Here is a 20292-nt window from a genome sequence, read left to right on the forward strand (position 1 = left end):
CAACCACAGCACGGGTGTTAACTAGCTGCATGGACTAAATGTGGAGCCACCAAGAGCCTGTCTACATAATTCTTAATCAAATAAGCATTTTAGTATGTTCTTACAAAAATACATATTCTTACCTAAATCCAGTATACATACTGATTACTAGGGCTGCAGTGTTTTTCTGTGTAATAGCACATTGATATCTTGTGCTGCCCTCTGGTGGCCAGGCCCAGACTGCTCACCTCATTCTTGAGGCCCAGCAATAGGTAGGTAGCGGTGACCTCGTTGTACTTCTGGTTGAGCAGAGCGTCCTTGATCTCCTCGGGAGTAAAGCCCATCCCCACCATCACCTCTGAAGACCACAAATAAGGGGAGATGGGGAAAAAGAAGGTGGGCATTTTGGAAATCATTTTAAGCCAACATTTCATGAACAGATATTAACTGAAAGGCTACTGTATCTGAAATGTGTTTCATAAGAATGTCAAAAGGCATGAAGTGACCTGGCTAAATAAGCCACCAGAGCCAAAGTGGAAGAGTAACACCGAAATTGTGGATAGCAAGGCATTGGCCTGGACATAGCTGGCTCACCTATGCGAGCGGCATCACTGTAGTCCTCAACAGGCTCTATATGGGGCTTCAAGGAATCCTCATCATACCCTGCGTTTATCCACTTGTCCTTCATGACTTGCTGTGGAGATCACAACAAGATTCCATGTTAGAGAGTAGCTAAAGTTGGAAATCCTGTGTGTGTGTGTGTGTGTGTGTGTGTGTGTGTTGGAGTTTTGGGGATGTAGGTGAAATTCATGTTATGGTGGTTTGTAAGGCCGGTGGCGATACCAGTATCGTAATACTCGTTAGTATCGTGGCAAGGAAACAAAACACAAAGTGGATTGAACTTCTTAAGGAAAACCCCCCAAATGTTGGAAAAAAACATTATGTTGTCATCCAGAGACATATGTATTTATTTTCCAAGCTACAGCACACAATATTTAGCATACAGGAGGTTTTTAAAGGACCAAAGTGTATTGGTCTGCTTTGTGTTTAAAATGTTGCGATACTGGTATGGTCCTGGCCTAGTGGTTTGGAGCTTTATTACATGTTGGGGTATTAGTGTGTGACATGTTATACCCTTTCTACACTACTGAGCCAAACCGAACCGAACCAAGCTGTACTGGGCTGGCATAGTTACACATCCACTATAATTGGTAAAACTATGCAAGAAAGGACAATGTGAAAAGACAATATCCAAGCCAGCAATATATGGTTTGGGTTGGTCCTATAGTGTGAATCAAGCATGTGTGGTTGGTTCTCCTCACATCTAAGGTGCAGCGTTTGGTGGGATTGAGCACCAGGAACCGGCGTAGGATCCCCTCACAGTCGGTGGACATGTAGAAGGGCACACGATACTTCCCTCTCAGGACGCGCTCACGCAGCTCCTGTGGGCAGTCACAAACACACACACACATACACACACGTTTTTAAACACTCACCGAACACACACACCAAACGCGGATTGTCAACCACAGACCAAAAACACATCGTCAAGCACACACCAAACTTGATGTCAAGCACAAGAAAACAGAAATAGTCAAACACACATCAAACAACAGGCCAACCCCGACACACACCAACACAGACATACAGTACAGTAGAAATAAGACACCAATTGTACACTCAATACACTCTGCACTCACTACAACACTATATCCTATGAAGCATTCGGATTAGCAGCCACACAGGCACACAGGTCGAAGGGCAGCGAGCTGCTGGCCAGAGTGTACAGTTTGATTCCCAGACTACAGACATCCATCTCTAACCCCCCTCACCCAAGGCCTCAACCCCCCCCCCACACACACACACCTTGAGGTTCTGCCCATCGAAGGGCAGCGACCCTGACACCAGCGTGTATAGTATGACTCCCAGGCTCCAGACGTCCACCTCGGGCCCGTCGTACTTCTTCCCCTGGAACAGTTCCGGGGCAGCGTAGGGCGGGGAGCCACAGAACGTGTCCAGCTTGTTGCCCAGCGTGAACTCATTACTGAAGCCGAAGTCGGCGATCTTGATGTTGGCATTGGCGTCCAGCAGGAGGTTCTCGGCCTGGAGAAGGGATGGAGGAAAAAGAGGGCGGAGAGAGAGTAGAGGGAAAGAAGGATGGAGGGGTAGAGGGATACATGGAACAGATGGACGGAGGGATAGAGGGGGAGGGATGGAGGGATGGAGGTGGGGAGATGGAGAAGGAGAGCAGTCATCCAGGATTTATATAGATAGAGTAGTCCGGAAAGACAGGGAGAAGAAGTGACTCACACTGCGTCTGTCTGTGCTTATGTTTAGGGACATAATATCCAATAATAATCAGAAGACGTATCTATTTCCTCTACCCATTCCACATCTATAAATACATGTACTGTACATCCATAAATGTTCACATCTATAAAATAGGAGGATGACTGACTACAAGGTCACAATTTTTATGTTTAGGATTATAATGACGATTACAATCACAAATAATTTACACAGAACAAAAATATGAACACAACATGTAAAGTGTTGGTCCCATGTTTCATGAACTGAAATAAAAGAACCCAGAAATGTTCCATACACACGAAAAGCTTATTTCTCTCAAATTTTGTGCACAAATTTGTTTTCATCCCTTTTAGTGAGCATGACTTATTTGCCAAGATAATCCATCCACTTGACAGGTCTGGCATATAAAAAAGCTTATTAAACAGCATGATCATTACACAAGTGCGCCTTGTGCTGGGGGGAATAATTGGCCACTCTAAAATGTGCAGTTTTGTCACACAACACAATGCCACAGATGTCTCTGGTTTTGAGGGAATGTGCAATTGGCATGCTGACTGCAGGAATGTCCACCAGAGCTGTTGCCAGATAATTCATGTTAATTTCTCTACCATAAAAGTTGTTTTAAAGAATTTCGCAGTACGTCCAATTGTGTGTGTAACCACGCCAGCCCAGGACTTCTGAGACCAGCCACCCGGACAGCTGATGAAACTGTGAGTTTGCACAACCGAAGAATCTCTGAACAAACTGTCAGAAACCATCTCAGGAAAGCTAATCTGTGTGCACGTCGTCCTCACCAGGGTCTTGACCTGACTGTAGTTCAGCGTTGTAACCAGCAAATGCTCACCTTCCATGGCCAGTGGAACGCTGGAGAAATGTACTCTTCAGTGATGAATTCCGGTTTCAAGTGTACAGGGCAGATGGCAGCCGTCACGTGGGCGAACGGTTTGCTGATGTCAACGTTGTGAACCGAGTGTCCCATGGTGGCGGTGGGTTTATGGTATGGGCAGGCATAAGCTACGGACAACACAATTGCATTTTCTTGATGGCAATTTGAATGCACAGATACCGTGGGGAAATCATGAGGCCCATTGTCGTGCCATTCATCCGCCGCCATCACCTCATGTTTCAGCATGATAATGCAAGGCCCCATGTCGCAAGGATTTGTACACAATTCCTGGAAGCTGAAAATGTCGCAGTTATTCCATGGCCTGCATACTCACCAGATATGTCACTTACTGAGCAAGTTTGGGATGCTCTGGATTGACGTTTACGGCAGCATGTTCCAGTTCCCACCAGTATCCAGCAAATTCACACAGCCATTGAAGAGGGGTGTTACATGATTCCACGGGCCACAATCAACAGCCTGATCAACACTATGTGCTGCATGAGGCAAATGGTGTTCACACCAGATAGTGACTGGTTTTCTGATTCACGCCCCTACTTTTTTTTTTTAAGTATCTGTTTCCAACAGATGCATATCTGTATTCCCAGTCATGTGAAATCCATAGATTAGGGCCTAATGAATGTATTTAACTTGATTGATTTCCTTATATGAACTGTAACTTTGTAAAATCTGAAATAGTTGCATGTTGCGTTTATATTTTTGCTAAGTGTATATTCAATTAGCATTCTCACCTTCAAGTCTCGGTGGACAATGTTCTTCATGTGGCAGTAGTGGACAGCAGACACAATCTAGAGGGCAGAGAGACAGGTAATCAGACAGACAGACAAACAGACACACAAACATACATACAGACAGGCAGATTGATATACACACACATACAGACAGCTTTAGCAAGCAGCAAGCCACCCAGCAAGCCAGACAAACAGACTGACTAAAAAGACAGCTAGACATCCAGAGAAACAGAGGCACCGTGGTCGTCATACCTGTCGAAATTTGGCTCTGGCTTCAATCTCCTTCATTCTACCATGAGATACGAGGTAGTCAAACACTTCACCTTAAAACAAAGAGAGTGGTCAACATGATGAGGGAAATACTGTATGTGACAAAATATGTTTCACTGTACACTCAATCTTCCTTAAACCCTTTCCTGGTTACATAATGTACTCATATTGTGCTCGTTGAATCTGCAGTATTTTCAACCATCATTAACAGTTAAACTAATATTTTTCCAGTAGCTAATATCAAAGGCCTAACACTAATGTTATAGTGACAGAGACTGTGGGGCTGTGGCCTGCTTCCTCCCAGATTTTATCCTAATGACATTTCAGCTGGTAGAAATATTCTCCCTGGCCACTAAACCCTGTCATTAGCTATAAGCCTATTACCGAAATCCCCCCCTACATTTACAATATAATTTCGTAGAACACCAAAGGTAAAATACGCAACATTAGGTTATGTTTACTTACACATACAATAGTAGTACGTACTGTACAACCATTGTGTTCAGTAATGGTTTTGAGTCATCTCCATTGGTTTATTTATACTTTTCTCCCCTGTCAATCAAACACAAGCTAATCCGCCATTACGGAGACATAGTAGCTAGGTCTATTGAAACAGACAGGAAGGCAAATGCACCCACCTCCACTGGCATACTCCATGATTAGGTAAAGGGTCTTATCAGTCTCAATCACCTCGAACAGCTGCACTGTAATAGGCACAAACAAAATCAGATAAAAAATTATAAATAAATAAAATCTCCTTTTGTAAAAAAAAAAAAACGAAAAAAAGACACATCTGATAAATCCAGCAGGGCATGAAAGCGGTCTAGTCTAATGACATGTGTTTTTTTATTTATTTTTATCACATTTCAGCATTAGAAAATCCCGTTCCCCTCGCCAACCCAACCCTGGGCCCTCCTTCCCCGCGTCTAGCTAGCAACTGTAACTGTATAGTCTATTCAACACATACAGTGAGAGGCCTAGACAAAATCCTGCTGTCTGAGTGGATGAGACAGGAGTGGACCAGCCATTTAGACTACACACACTACTATCAGTATGCTATGCTATCTTATGTTATACTATGCTATGCTATACTAACTATACACAAACAACATGGACTAGAACATTGACTGCGGACTAAAAGTACATTTAAGCCATGGCCACAACATAAGTATACAGCACTGTAATAGCCGACATATGGACATAGTTTGATCATGTGAAAGACAGACAAACAGCATAAACACCAGCACAAATGCATAGGATGGTGGTACAGTTCAGTACATACTAGCACAAAAGCTTGATAGAAATATAGAATAGATTCAACACAGAATGTAAAAGCACCACACACTTATCAACTGAAGCTCAGACATTAATACAACACACACACACACACACACACACACACACACACACACACACACACACACACACACACACACACACACACACACACACACACACTTAATGCAGGCCCTTACCTATGTTTGGGTGATTTAAACCTTTCATTATCCGAACCTCTCGAAAAAGCTGCAAAGGGCATTAGGATTTTTGTTAGAAGTGAATAGAATACAAATAATATATATAGAACATATCCATATGGGGGTTTCAACTGAGAGAAAATGTTACAGCAATGTGTACCATGTGTTTTTTCAAAATGTTATGCATTTTCAATTCAAACTGCTGTAAGGCTTACACTTACAGTATTGGAGGAAATCAGTTCAAATGCATTGTCATAAAGAAGGATTTTTTATTTGAACCATCTATCTGACTCATCTGGTTCACAATATATATATATATATATCAGCTCCTAGCTTTGTGACACAACATCGAGAGTCTGTGTATTGGTTGGACTCCCTGAGTTGTGCATCGTTCTGGTGATTGGCGAAGGAAAATAACCATACCACTAAAAAAAACAAAAGCATATGTATAATCTGTAGCAACTCCACGTTAAGTGAAATGTGTCCCTTGATATCAAAATAAACATTTTAATCCAACTTTTGTCCAAACCGCACCGTATTCCTGCTGTCTAAACAGTGGTAGATTGTGGTAGGAAGTCTCGCATGAAGTGCGTGGTCTAACGTCAGCCACGTGTATAATTTTGCAGGAATATGGTGGGGTTGAAGTCAGACTCAAAAAAATTATAGTATGATAAGCTTTTATATCCTCTTTCTTCATTCCTCCCCCTCTTTCTATATGTCTCTCTCTTCCTCCGTTTCCTCCTTCATTCAATCCCTTATTTTCTCAGTCTAAAGACTCCGGCACTGCCCAACGTCACTGTTGCCATAGCGACCCGGGTATTAAGACTAGGCCCTTCCTCGCTTCTTCAGCTGTGCCAGAGGGAATTATGGGATACGATGATGCCGCCCCCTGATGTCTTGCAGTCGTCGTCCAGAAATTCCGTAATTCCACAGACCAAACATGCCCCAGCACATTTTCTATCACAAACGCCTATCTGACCTACTGTCATTGATATACCATTAATACAGTATATAGGGTACAGATGCATTTGATTGTCCGTCGTATAATCATCTTGTGAGGCTTATTAGTGCAAGTACTTAAAATTGACACTGTTCTGACCACCTCTAGATAGCATTAACACTACCCAACGCGTCACTCTCTCACCAAACTCTCTCCTCTGTCTCTTTACCTCCCCAACTCTCTCTTTCCCTCTACCCCTTCCTTCTTTATGCGTAACAGACCAGATTATGCTAATATGGGCTCTTTCATGTCTTCTGTATTGAGGATTTTCTCTAGCCACGGGTATGTAAAGCAGCATGTTATCAACGCCAATTGTTGTTGCTAGCCAATCCCGGACCACTCTCATCAATCTAGGCCAAATCTGATAGACAGTAGGTGTTGTCTCTGACAATGGCCCAATCACATTGTTTGGTCTCAAGCAGCCATCCAATCAGTCTCCTCTCTTGCACTGCTGCCCAATAGGAGATAAGCGAGAGAATTTAGGTGGACCTATCAAGGAAGGACATAGGCATAAGATCACAGATCTTGGTAAGACATGTCCTCCAGGCAAGAACAGTTCTATCTCAAGGGAAAGACAAAGTAGCCATGCATTAGAACCCACACAGTGGCCATCTGAAAGATGATGAATTTGAATCATCCTATATATCTTCAAAGAAATAACAGGTACAATAGATCAAAAATAAATGTTATACGATCATTAAGACTCTCACACCAAGTTCATTCTATAAATGACATACATAACATAATACAGTTCTCATCTATGGACAGTGAAGATACAATTAGAATTTGGGCTTTATACTCTAGCATTTTGGATTTGGAATCAAATTTAGAGGAGACAGTACAGAATGTCACTTTTTATTTGAGGGTATTTTTCTGTATCTCCCTCCCTCTCTCTCCCTCTCTACCGCACAAGCTGTCTCAACATCTGAATGCTCAGCTATGAAAAGCCAACTGACATTTCCTCCTGAGGTGCTGACCTGTTGCACCCTCTACAACGACTGTGATTATTTTTTGGCCCCGCGTCATCAATGAATGTTTGAACATCTTGAAGAATGATCTGGCCTTAATGGCCATGTACTCTCATAATATCCACCGGGAACAACCAGAAGAGGACAGGCCACCCCTCAGAGAGTGGTTCTTCTCTAGGTTTCTTCCTAGGTTCCTGCCTTCTAGGGAGTTTTTCCTAGCCACCATGCTTCTACATTCTATTAAAATTGCGCCGACAGATAGGGCCACCGTGCTTCTAGCTCTTAGGAAACTTTGCAGTGTTTTTTTAATGTGTTATTTCTTACATTGTTAGCCCAGATTTGTTTGTGTGTTATTACATACAGCCGGGAAGAACTTTTGGATATATTGACTGGCGGTAACCAGCATTACCAGCATTACGACCAGAAATACAACTTTCCCGAATCAGATCCTTTGTTCGTACAGCACAGGGCAATTGAACTGATTCCAGAGGCTGATCCAAAACACTGCCGGCGGAGGAGAGGTACTCGGAGAGGACTTCTAGTCCGACTCAGGAGGTGCGCACATCACTCACCGCTTCCAAGTATATTACTCGCTAATGTTCAGTCTCTGGATAATAAAGTTGACGAGTCCCTGAGCTTGTCTGAGTCCGTACAGCCAGTTAGGTTCTCAGTTCATTGCGCAGACAGGATTAATATCTCTCTGGGAAGAAGAAGGTCAGGGGTGTATGTTTCATGATTAACCACTCATGGTGTGATTGTGATAACATACAGCAGCCTTTCTTAAAGTATGGGTGGGTCACGGACCTGTTAATGGTGGGTCTCGACGTGTGAGAGTAAATGTATAATTATTTCATTAATTACTGGAATTGATTTGGCCAAGTGCATCTGCGCTCTCTGTTCAGTGCGCTCTCTGCTTAGCAGCGGTCTCTGCTTAGATTGGTAGCTGTGCAAGTGGGAGAAGGAGATGCTGTGTGTTTCACGGTTTACCAGATCTTTTTTCTGCAGTTTTCTTGAAAATCAGGGCAGAATGCTTCAGGGCAGAATGCTTCAGGAAACAGTGCTTCGACAGTGGAAAAGTAAGTCAGCTAACAAGGCATTGTTGTCATTTTATAACAGGTGATGATAAGCAGAAATACGGGAGTACTAACTCTCATAGTAGTAGATGTGAGTTTCTCTTTCAAACAATCCCCTGGCCTTGTACACAGCTAAAAGCTAACATTCGCCAAAGCAAGCTAGCTACTGATAGTGCAGATGAAGATGAAAAATGATCAAGCTTACTGTACATCTTACTGTAGAAATTATTGTTGAAAGAAAGTCTAGGTTGGAACTGTTGCTGTTAAAATGTATTAACTGGAATACACTGATTGAAGCAAGATGCTGTTTGAGGCAAACACACTCACACAGTTCTGGTTTGCTCATCTACAGCAGAAAGTGGTCTCCTGCCTGACTGAGAAAGCAGTAGATGTTCTAAACCAGTTTGGCACCACATACCTATGCAAGTCAGGGTTCTCAACTCTGACACACTTTAAAAAACAAGTACAGAAATGGTTTAAAAAACAGAGCCCAAATAGACATGCTTGTTGAAAACTTCAACCAGCCACACACCTCTCATTAGGACAGTGTATGTGTGTGTTTTCTGGTCTAAATCTGTGTGATGTGATCGATCAGTTTATTTCAGTTCAGAATCAAAATTATTTGTTGTATTTTAACAGCACCAGTTCCAACCTTGACAGATATGTAAGAGTGTTTTTAATGGGGGAAAATAAACCTGAATAGATATTTATATGGATATTTAATTTCATTGTTATTTGTTTTGTCTATATTGCATTTGTTTTAGGCATAAGGGCAATGAAATATTTATTATATAAATATTTATGTATAGTTGCATATTTTCCTAAGCTTGGGTCCCAAGAAAATACAGAAAATCTCATTTGGGTCCCAGGCTGAAAAAGTTTAAGAACCCCTGACATACAGGAACTCAAGTTCTTTTGTTCACCCGACCTAGAATACCTCACAATCTAATGCCGACAGTATTACATCCCAAGAGAATTCACTTTGGTTATAGTCACAGTCATGTATATTCCCCCTCAAGCCGAAAAACGCTACCGAAGTTCTATCAACACATTGACTGTAGTACTCGCGTTGCTAAAACACTCAACCATTGCTACTCCAACTTGCGGGATGCCTACAAGGCCCTCCTCACCCTCCCTTCGGCAAATCTGATCACGACTCCATTTGGCTCCTCCCTTCCTATAGGCATAAACTTAAACAGGAAGTACCCGTGCTAAGAACTATCCAATGTTGGTCTGAGCAATCGGAATCCACACTTCAAGTTTGGTTTGATCACGCGGACTGGGATATGTTCCGGGTAGCCTCAGAGAATAACATCAACGAATACACTGATACGGTGAGTTTATCAGGAAGTGTATAGGAGATGTTGTATCAACTGTGACTATTAAAACCTACCCTAAACAGAAATTGTGGATAGATGGCAACATTCGTATTTAAGATTGGCAGGTTGACTGGGATATGGCCGAATACAAACAGTGGAGTTATTCCCTCCGTAAGGCAATCAAACAGGCAAAACGTCAGTATAGAGACAAAGTGGAGTCACAATTCAATGGCTCAGACACAAGATGTATGTGGCAGGGTCTAGAAACAATCATGGATTACAAAGGAAAAACCAGTCACGTCTTGCTTCCGGACAAGCTAAACACCTTCTTCGCCCGCTTTGAGGATAACACAGTACCACCGTCACGGCCCGCTACCAAGGACTGTGGGCTCTCCTTCTCCGTGGTCGACGTGAGTAAGACATTTAAGTGAGTTAACCCTCACAAGGCTGTTGGCCCAGACGGCATCCCTAGCCGCATCCTCAGAGCATGCGCAGACCAGCTGGCTGGAGTGTTTACGGACATATTCAATCTCTCCTTATCCCATTCTGCTATCCCCACATGCTTCAACATGTTCACCATTATTCCTGTACCCAAGAAAGCAAAGGTAACTGAAATAAATGACTATCACCCCATCATCATGAAGTACTTTGAGAGGCTAGTTAAGGATTACACCACCTCTACCTTTTCTGACAACCTCGACCAACTTCTATACCGCCCCAATAGATCCAAAGATGATGCAATCGCCATCACACTGCACACTGCCCTATCCCATCTGGACAAGAGTAATACCTATGTAGGAATGCTGTTCATTGACTATAGCTCAGCATTCAACACCATAGTACCCTCCAAGCTCATCATTAAGCTTGAGGCCCTGGGTCTGAACCCCGCCCTGTGCAATTTGGTCCTGGACTTCCTGACGGGCCTCCCCCAGGTGGTGAAGGTAGGAAAGAACACCTCTACTTCACTGATCCTCAACACTTGGGCCCCACAAGGATGCGTACTCAGCCCCTTCTTGTACTCCCTGTTCACCCATGACTGCGTGGCCACAAACGCCTCCAACTCAATCATCAAGTTTGCAGACGACACAACAGTAGTAGGCCTGATTACCAACAACAAGACAGCCTACAGGGAGGAGGTGAGGGCCCTGGGAGTGTGGTGCCAGGAAAATAACCTCTCACCACAAGTCAGCAAAACAAAGGATCTGATCGTGGACCGCAGTGGAGAAGGTGGAAAGCTTCAAGTTCCTCGGCAAACACATCACTGCATCGCTCACAAGAGCAAGGCTCTCCAGAGAGTGGTGCGGTCTGCCCAACGCATCACCGGGGGCAAACTACCTGCCCTCCAGGACACCTACAGCACCCGATGTCACAGGAAGGCCAAAAAGTTAATCAAGGACAACAACCACCCGAGCCACTGCCTGTTCACCCCGCTATCATCCATTCTAATTTTGTCTGTCATAGTTGAAGTGTACCTATGATGAAAATTACAGGCCTCTCTCATATTTTTAAGTGGGAGAACTTGCACAATTGGTGTCTGACTAAATACTTTTTTGCCCCACTGTATATATATATATATATATATCAGTTTTACCATTAAGCCATAAAAAGCACTTTATGTATCTAGTCCCATAAGTAAGAAGCCCTAAGTATTTGGACAGATTCACTTATAGTGTTTTAAAGTAGTCAAAAGTTAAGTATATGGTCTCATATCCCTTGCACACAATAACTGCATCATTATGCTTCATTATCATCTTCGTGTTAGAGGAATTTACAGTTTGCTTTGGCTGTGTTTTGGGTAATGTCTTGTCCAATATTAACTGAATATTGAATAATGTCTTGTCATTATGGAGTCACTTTTTTGGTAAGTGAGAATAGAACAGGTTCCTAAACGCAAAAAAAGGCACAGAGAGGCACAAAGACCATACCCCCCCCCCCAAAAAAAATGGTGAGTGGCTAGTATGTTTTTGTGCATCATTATTCATGATCCATTCATGTTTTTTCTTTATCATGGTATTATCAGGATCAATTGAGAAGTATTCACAAACTTCTTATTTCCACACTTAGAAAGAAAATTACTCCAGATATTATCCATCATTTAGTTACTATTGGACATGATAAGTGCATTAATTTCTAAATAGTAAGACATATTTATGTGAGTATTGGCCATTTATGTAGTCTTTTGATCTCAAATCCAAAATGTTGGAGTATAGAGACAAAATTGTAATGTTAGCTTCACTTTCCAAATACATATGGCGAGGACTGTGCACCATTTAGAAAAACCTTTTTTATCCAAAGTGAGTACAGTCATTTGTGCATACATCTCCGTATGGGTGGCCTCAGCAGGAATCGAACCCACAATGATCCTGTCCCTCATATTTATATCATTAACCCACATATGAGACGGTCCTACAGTCCAACAAAACCATGATGTGCTGAACACTACAGACATTCTCCCAATCCAACACTATCCCCCACGCACACACACAGCGCCATTATGAACAATTATTTCATCCTTGATTGGCTCCTTCCGGTCTGTTCAATTCGTGCCCCCCAGTGGAGGAGTTCATGTGTGCCGCCACAGAGCTAAGGGGGGTAGAAAGAGATAGAGAGAGAGAGGGGAAGACAAATTTAAAAAGAGAGAGAAAGAGGACGAGAAAGAGAGAGAGAGAGAGAGAGAGAGAGAGAGAAGAAAGAGAGAGAGAGAGGAGAGAGAGACGGACCTCTGACTAGCACAACGAGGGAGACACATCTCAGCACTGAGTCGACATAGTGTGTGTGTGTGTGTTTGGTTTTACTATCCTTGTGGGGTTAGAGGTTAGATGTCAGGGTTATCAAATCAAATCAAATTTTATTGGTCACATACACGTGTTTAGCAGATGTTATTGCGAGTGTAGCGAAATGCTAGCTCCGACAGTGCAGTAATATCTAACAGTTTCACAACATATACCCAAAATACATGTAAATCTAAGTAAGGAATGGATTAAGAATATAAATAAATATGTCAGAGAGGCATTGGATAAGATACAATGGCATAGTAGAGAGTACAGTATATATTTGAGATGGGTGATGCAATATTTACACACAATTAAAGTGACTAATTGTGGAAGTCAGCTTTGAACTGGGACTCAACTTTGTCCCTATACCGATGTTTAGCTTGCTTGATTGCTTGCAGAGGGAATAAGTACACTGTTTGTATTCTTCCATATTCCCAGTCTTCTTGCCCTGGTTAAAAGCGGTGGTTCTCGTTTTCAGTTTTTCGCGTGAATGCTCCCATCTAGCCACAGTTTCTGGTTGGGGTAGGTTTTAATAGTCACAGTGGGTACAACTGTCTCGATCTCCTATGCAAGAATCTCCTATGCACTTCCTGATAAACTCATTCACCGTATCGGTATATGTGTCGATAATATTTTCTGAAGCTACTCTGAACATATCCCAGTCCGCCGTGATCAAAATATTGAAGCGTGGATTCCGATTGGTCAGACCAGCGTTGAATAGTCCTTACCACGGATGCTTCTTGATTGAGTTCCTGCCTATACATAGGATGGGAGGAGCAACACGGAATCATGGTCCAATTTGCTGAATGGAGGGCTGGGAAAGACCTTATATGCATTCTGGAAGGTGTATAGCAATGGTCGAGCGTTTTAGCAGCGCAAGTACAACAATCAATATGTTGATAGAATTTCGGGAGCCTTTTCCTCAAATTTGCGTTGTTAAAACCCCCAGCTACAATAACTGCAGCCTGTGGATATGTGGTTTTCAGTTTGCATAAAGTCCAGTGAAGTTCTTTGAGGGCCATCGTGGCATCCGCTTGGGGGGGGGTATAAACCGCTGTGGCTATCATTGACAAAAATGATCTTGGGAGATAGTACGGTCGGCATTTGATCGTGAGATATTCAGAAGGACTTGAGTTCCTGTATGTTATAACAGTTACACCATAAGTCGTTAATCATAAAACATATACCTCCACCTTTCTGCTTCTCGGAGAGATGTTTGTTCCTGTCGGCGCGATGTATTGAGAACCCAACTGGTTTTACAGAGTCAGACTGTATAGAGAGAGCCATTTCCGTGAAGCAGAGTATGTTACAATCCCTGGTGTCTCTCTGAAAAGCAACTCTCTCCTTGAGCTCATCAATTTTATTATCCAGAGGTTGGACATTAGCGAAAATCAAATCAAATCAAATTTTATTTGTCACATACACATGGTTAGCAGATGTTAATGCGAGTGTAGCGAAATGCTTGTGCTTCTAGTTCCGACAATGCAGTGATAACCAACAAGTAATCTAACTAACAATTCCAAAACTACTGTCTTATACACAGTGTAAGGGGATAAAGAATATGTACATAAGGATATATGAATGAGTGATGGTACAGAGCAGCATACAGTAGATGGTATCGAGTACAGTATATACATATGAGATGAGAATGTAGACAAAGTAAACAAAGTGGCATAGTTAAAGTGGCTAGTGATACATGTATTACATAAGGATGCAGTCGATGATGTAGAGTACAGTATATACGTATGCATATGAGATGAATAATGTAGGGTAAGTAACATTATATAAGGTAGCATTGTTTAAAGTGGCTAGTGATATATTTACAACATTTCCCATCAATTCCCATTATTAAAGTGGCTGGAGTTGGGTCAGTGTCAATGTGTGTTGGCAGCAGCCACTCAATGTTAGTGGTGGCTGTTTAACAGTCTGATGGCCTTGAGATAGAAGCTGTTTTTCAGTCTCTCGGTCCCAGCTTTGATGCACCTGTACTGACCTCGCCTTCTGGATGATAGCGGGGTGAACAGGCAGTGGTTCGGGTGGTTGATGTCCTTGATGATCTTTATGGCCTTCCTGTAACATCGGGTGGTGTAGGTGTCCTGTAGGGCAGGTAGTTTGCCCCCGGTGATGCGTTGTGCAGACCTCACTACCCTCTGGAGAGCCTTACGGTTGAGGGCGGAGCAGTTGCCGTACCAGGCGGTGATACAGCCCGCCAGGATGCTCTCGATTGTGCATCTGTAGAAGTTTGTGAGTGCTTTTGGTGACAAGCCGAATTTCTTCAGCCTCCTGAGGTTGAAGAGGCGCTGCTGCGCCTTCTTCACGACGCTGTCAGTGTGAGTGGACCAATTCAGTTTGTCTGTGATGTGTATGCCGAGGAACTTAAAACTTGCTACCCTCTCCACTACTGTTCCATCGATGTGGATAGCGGGGCGTTCCCTCTGCTTTTTCCTGAAGTCCACAATCATCTCCTTAGTTTTGTTGACGTTGAGTGTGAGGTTATTTTCCTGACACCACACTCCGAGGGCCCTCACCTCCTCCCTGTAGGCCGTCTCGTCGTTGTTGGTAATCAAGCCTACCACTGTTGTGTCGTCCGCAAACTTGATGATTGAGTTGGAGGCGTGCGTGGCCACGCAGTCGTGGGTGAACAGGGAGTACAGGAGAGGGCTCAGAACGCACCCTTGTGGGGCCCCCGTGTTGAGGATCAGCGGGGAGGAGATGTTGTTGCCTACCCTCACCACCTGGGGGCGGCCCGTCAGGAAGTCCAGTACCCAGTTGCACAGGGCGGGGTCGAGACCCAGGGTCTCGAGCTTGATGACGAGCTTGGAGGGTACTATGGTGTTGAATGCCGAGCTGTAGTCGATGAACAGCATTCTCACATAGGTATTCCTCTTGTCCAGGTGGGTTAGGGCAGTGTGCAGTGTGGTTGAGATTGCATTGTCTGTGGACCTATTTGGGCGGTAAGCAAATTGGAGTGGGTCTAGGGTGTCAGGTAGGGTGGAGGTGATATGGTCCTTGACTAGTCTCTCAAAGCACTTCATGATGACGGAAGTGAGTGCTACGGGGCGGTAGTCGTTTAGCTCAGTTACCTTAGCTTTCTTGGGAACAGGAACAATGGTGGCCCTCTTGAAGCATGTGGGAACAGCAGACTGGTATAGGGATTGATTGAATATGTCCGTAAACACACCGGCCAGCTGGTCTGCGCATGCTCTGAGGGCGCGGCTGGGGATGCCGTCTGGGCCTGCAGCCTTGCGAGTAAAATACTCGGGAGCGGTGGATGGTGTGCGCGCTTCCTAAGTCGGACCAGAAGACCGCCTCGAGTACATCTCCTTCACCGGCGTTGTTTTGGGTCAGCCTCTGGAATAAGTTAAATTGCCCTGGGGAGAGCAAACAAAGGATCTGCTTCATGGAAGTCCTAATCCTGGTATTAATGCTGGAAGTTCTGGTGAGTTACTGCCGCTCTAATATCCAATAGTTCTTCCCGGCTGTATGTAATGACACAAATCCATTCCTGAGCTAATAACGGAAAAAATAGTACATAAACAAACAAAATACTGCAGAGTTGCTTAAGAGCTAGTTGCGATGCTGCCATCTCCGTCAGCGCCATTAAAATCTTAGGGTTAAGTTAGGGGTAAGGGAAACATGATTTTGAATGGGATTCAATTGTTTGGACCCAACAAGTATAGTAAAACAAACGTGAAACAAACATGTATGTACAAGTGGGGGGTTATGAGGCAATGTTACCATGTGCACTACAAGTTAAAGTACTATATGTGTATTCATGTCTTTACATTTTCCCTTTCTCTCTTTACTCTGAGTATTGCATGTTTGTGTTGCATGTTAAATTCTGCCCTGATGGTGTGACCTGAGAAATATTCTCAAAACAGGAAGTAAGTTAGCATCTAGTATTGTGAGGTAGTTTGATGATAGGATCAAGATACTTGCATGTGATGAGTCCAGGGTTTTTCCTGCATAGTGAATTCTTAGGTCGGCTGACCGTGACTACTGCCTCACTGAGTTACCACCTACTACCTTTTTTTGAGCCAGGAAAAATCTGAGTCATCCTGAAGGCTCTGTTCCAATATCCATATACTAGCATACGACTTAAAATTAGGCAATATATTGGGCATGCATTGGAACGTAGCCAATGGTCAATGATCCCTGATTGTCAGCCATGTTTCTTATACCCTTCATGCACAGCAAATCCTGAGCGTCCATTGTGGGTCTTCCATTTATGCACAGGAACAACTAGCCTGTTTGTCCACCATTCTGGTTCTGGTAAAACCCAAGTGTCCACTGTCTATCATTCGGGATATACCCTGAACGTGCTGATGAACATCAAATCATCTCACTGTGACAGACCTCACCATTCCCAAAGACACACTTGCAACTCATGCCAACCGCAAAACAAAATAGCTGCTTTCACAGCAACAACCAATATATACACCTTCAAATTCACAGCTGTTTCATTTTCCAGTCACCCAGTCAGTCATCCAGTCGTCCTTCTATCCAGTCAGCCAGCCATCCTCCATCTAGTAATCCAGTTATCCAGTCACCCAGTAATCCAGTCACCCAGTCATATAATTATGCAGTCAACTTGTCATCCAGTCGTCCTTCCATCTAGTCAACCAGTCATCCAGACATCCTTCCTTTCAGTCAGTTATCCAGTCATCCAGTTCACAGCACCTGCCAAACAGTATCACGTCCCTCTCTCTCTCTCTTGCTCTCTCACTAATCAGGAGACCAGAGTAGCAGCGTTCCACAAAAACACTGATCCTGCTGCAGGTTTCCTGATTTCCTTTAGTAATTCAGTCATTGATAAAACTCACTTAATAAAGTGCCCCTGCCTGATTGTGAGACTTATGGTGATCTTACTCAGTGTAATGTCAATGGGAAAAGAGGGAGTTTATTAAGCATTTATTAAGTGTTCATTAAGCGTTTATTAAAGTCACGTCCACTGTGACTGAAAAAAACAGATTGATAATTTAAAAACGCAAATGGCCAATACTCACCTTTTGTAGGCTGGTTGGATTCAACTGAGTTTTGTCAATGATTTTTATTGCAACCTGGAGGAGGCATGAGGAGAACTTGGGGTCAGAGAAAGCAAAGAAGAACATTTTACAAAAAAGCACAACAAGAAGACAAAAACATCCCAGTAGTAAAACTAGTGGTCGCTAAGGCCAAAGCTAATGGGGATCCATCTAAATAAAAGAACAACCACAACTACAGAACCCCCTCCCATCCACTTCCTACCCCTCTTATCCATGACCAAGTCTCACATCTCTGCCCTATATCCCATGTCCCCCCCCATCACTACAACAACCCAAACCCAAGACCAGGGTTCCCCAACTGACAACCCGTGGGTGGTTTTATTCCCACCTCCCCCTCTCTCTTTGCCTCCGCTTGCTCTCTCTCCATCTCTCTTGCTTTCTCTCCTCCTCCTCCTCTCTCTCTCTCCTCCTCCTCTCCCTCCTGCCTCTCTCCCTCTCTCCAAGCTGCTCTCTCTCTCTCTGTGCCGCTCTTTTTCTCTCCCCGTGCCTCTCTCTGTAATTGTTGGACATAAAATAATGTAAAAACACCAGGAAATCAGCTCCAAGTGATTTTAATTTTGGAAATCTGTTCCCAAGTATTCCCAAGTATAATAGAGAGACGTGATGCTATACAAATGTAATCAAGGTTTGAAATTCTTATGTTTAATTCAAATATTATATCTGTTTAGGCTTCTTGCAGTCAATTTGCAGTCTACAAATTATTTGAAATTATGTTCCGGCCCCCCGACCAGCCGCCCAAGAAAATCGGCCCGCGACTGAATCTAGTTGATGATCCCTGCCCTAGACTTGACATCCTATGCATCTGAAGAGATTTGAGATAATTTGCTTGGTATAAACACTAGAGTGAAGCTTCTGGCTATGCTGGGTCTAGGGGTCAATTTGGGATTGGGCCCCATGCATCCGTCCAACTCACTACCATAGAAAAGTACACTATTTCTACGCTTTCTATGACTAGCACCCTTCCTGTGCATCATGTACCTTACCCAACAACCCCCCACCCTCCCTGTGCCCCAGCCTCACCTCCTTGCCCGTCAGGATGTGGCGCGCCAGTTTGACCTTGGCAAAGTTGCCCTTGCCGATGGTCTTGAGCAGGCGGTAGTTGCCGATGTGCGGAGTCTCGTCAGAGCAGGAGGCCATGGAGTTCCTGCAGCGGGCACCCAGCGAGCGGCTGGACAGGCTGGTTCCCTTGTCTGAGCGGCTGGCAGCCAGGGTCACATGCTGGGGGGAGAGAATATATGGGAAAGGGGGGGGGGGTCACCACCAGCACCCCGATAACAACGACCACGCAAAGCCTGGGAACTCTAAAACTCTTTTCACACTATCCTGGTGACCCAAAACATACACTGAACAAAAATATAAATCGCAACATATAAAGTGCTTGTCTCATTATTCATGAGCTGATCAAATAATTCCCAGAAATGCTACAGTACATAGACACAAAATCTTATTTCTCTCAAATTTGGTGAACAAATTTGTTTACATCCCTGTTAGTGAGCATTTATCCTTTGCCAAGATAATCCATCCACCTGACAGGTGTTGCATATCAAGAAGCTGATTAAACAGCATGTTCATTACACAGGTGTGTAAAATGTGCAGTTTTGCCTCACAACACAATGCCACAGATGTCTCAAGTTTTGAGAGAGCGTGTAATTGGCATGCTGACTGCAGGAATGTCCACCAGACCTGTTGCCAGAGAATTGAATGTACCTTTTTCTACCATAAGCTGCCTCCAATGTCGTTTTAGAGAATTTGGCAGTACGTCCAAACATCCTCACAACCCCAGAGCATGTTTAACTACGCCAGCCCAGGCACACCACAAACTCATTCTGATTGGCTGGGCCTAGCTCTCCAGTGGATGATGCCCCCCAGCCCACCCCTAACCACACCCCTGCCCACACCCCTGCCCAGTAATGAGAAAGCCATAGATTAGAGCCGAATGAATTTATTTCAGTTGACTTATTTCCTTATATGAACTGTAACTCAGTAAAATCTTTGAAATTGTTGTATGTTGCTGTCACACCCTGACCTTAGTTATCTTTGTTTTCTTTATTATTTTGGTTTGGTCAGGGTGTGACGAGGGTGGTATGTGTGTTTTGTCTTGTCTAGGGTTTTTTGTATATCTATGGGGTTTTGGTATTGTCTAGGTATGTGTAGGTCTATGGTGTCCTGAATTGGTTCCCAATCAGAGACAGCTGCTTATCGTTGTCCCTGATTGGGGATCCTATTTAGGTTGCCATTTTGGTTTTGTGGGTTATTGTCTAAGTGTAGTTGCATGTCAGCACACAACTTATAGTCTCACGTTCATTTTGTTAGTTTGTTTAAGTGTTCTTTGTTAATTAAAGAAGTAGGTATTCCTATCACGCTGCTCCTTGGTCTCATCAATATGATGAACGTGACAGTGCGTTTATATTTTTGTGCAGTATACTTAGCTGGCTCTGATATTT

At 43.6% G+C, this 20292-nt stretch overlaps 1 protein-coding gene across 2 annotated transcripts in view; it reads right to left on the reverse strand.

Moving 5' to 3' along the window:
• Positions 1 to 20292, reverse strand: part of LOC115136047 (MAP/microtubule affinity-regulating kinase 4-like) — a 60092-nt gene that overhangs the window by 32545 nt on the left and 7255 nt on the right. For both annotated transcript variants that reach the window (XM_029671402.2, XM_029671400.2), the window contains exons 2-11: positions 18869 to 19066; positions 17810 to 17863; positions 5670 to 5718; positions 4833 to 4898; positions 4177 to 4247; positions 3925 to 3981; positions 1846 to 2082; positions 1302 to 1421; positions 574 to 673; positions 228 to 337 (exon numbers count right to left, since the gene is read on the reverse strand). In XM_029671402.2, coding sequence (XP_029527262.1) covers positions 228 to 337; positions 574 to 673; positions 1302 to 1421; positions 1846 to 2082; positions 3925 to 3981; positions 4177 to 4247; positions 4833 to 4898; positions 5670 to 5718; positions 17810 to 17863; positions 18869 to 19066 — 1062 coding nt within the window. The remainder of the gene's footprint in view (positions 1 to 227; positions 338 to 573; positions 674 to 1301; positions 1422 to 1845; positions 2083 to 3924; positions 3982 to 4176; positions 4248 to 4832; positions 4899 to 5669; positions 5719 to 17809; positions 17864 to 18868; positions 19067 to 20292) is intronic.

Source organism: Oncorhynchus nerka, linkage group LG10, assembly GCF_034236695.1.
Source record: "Oncorhynchus nerka isolate Pitt River linkage group LG10, Oner_Uvic_2.0, whole genome shotgun sequence".
Lineage (NCBI taxonomy): Eukaryota > Metazoa > Chordata > Actinopteri > Salmoniformes > Salmonidae > Oncorhynchus > Oncorhynchus nerka.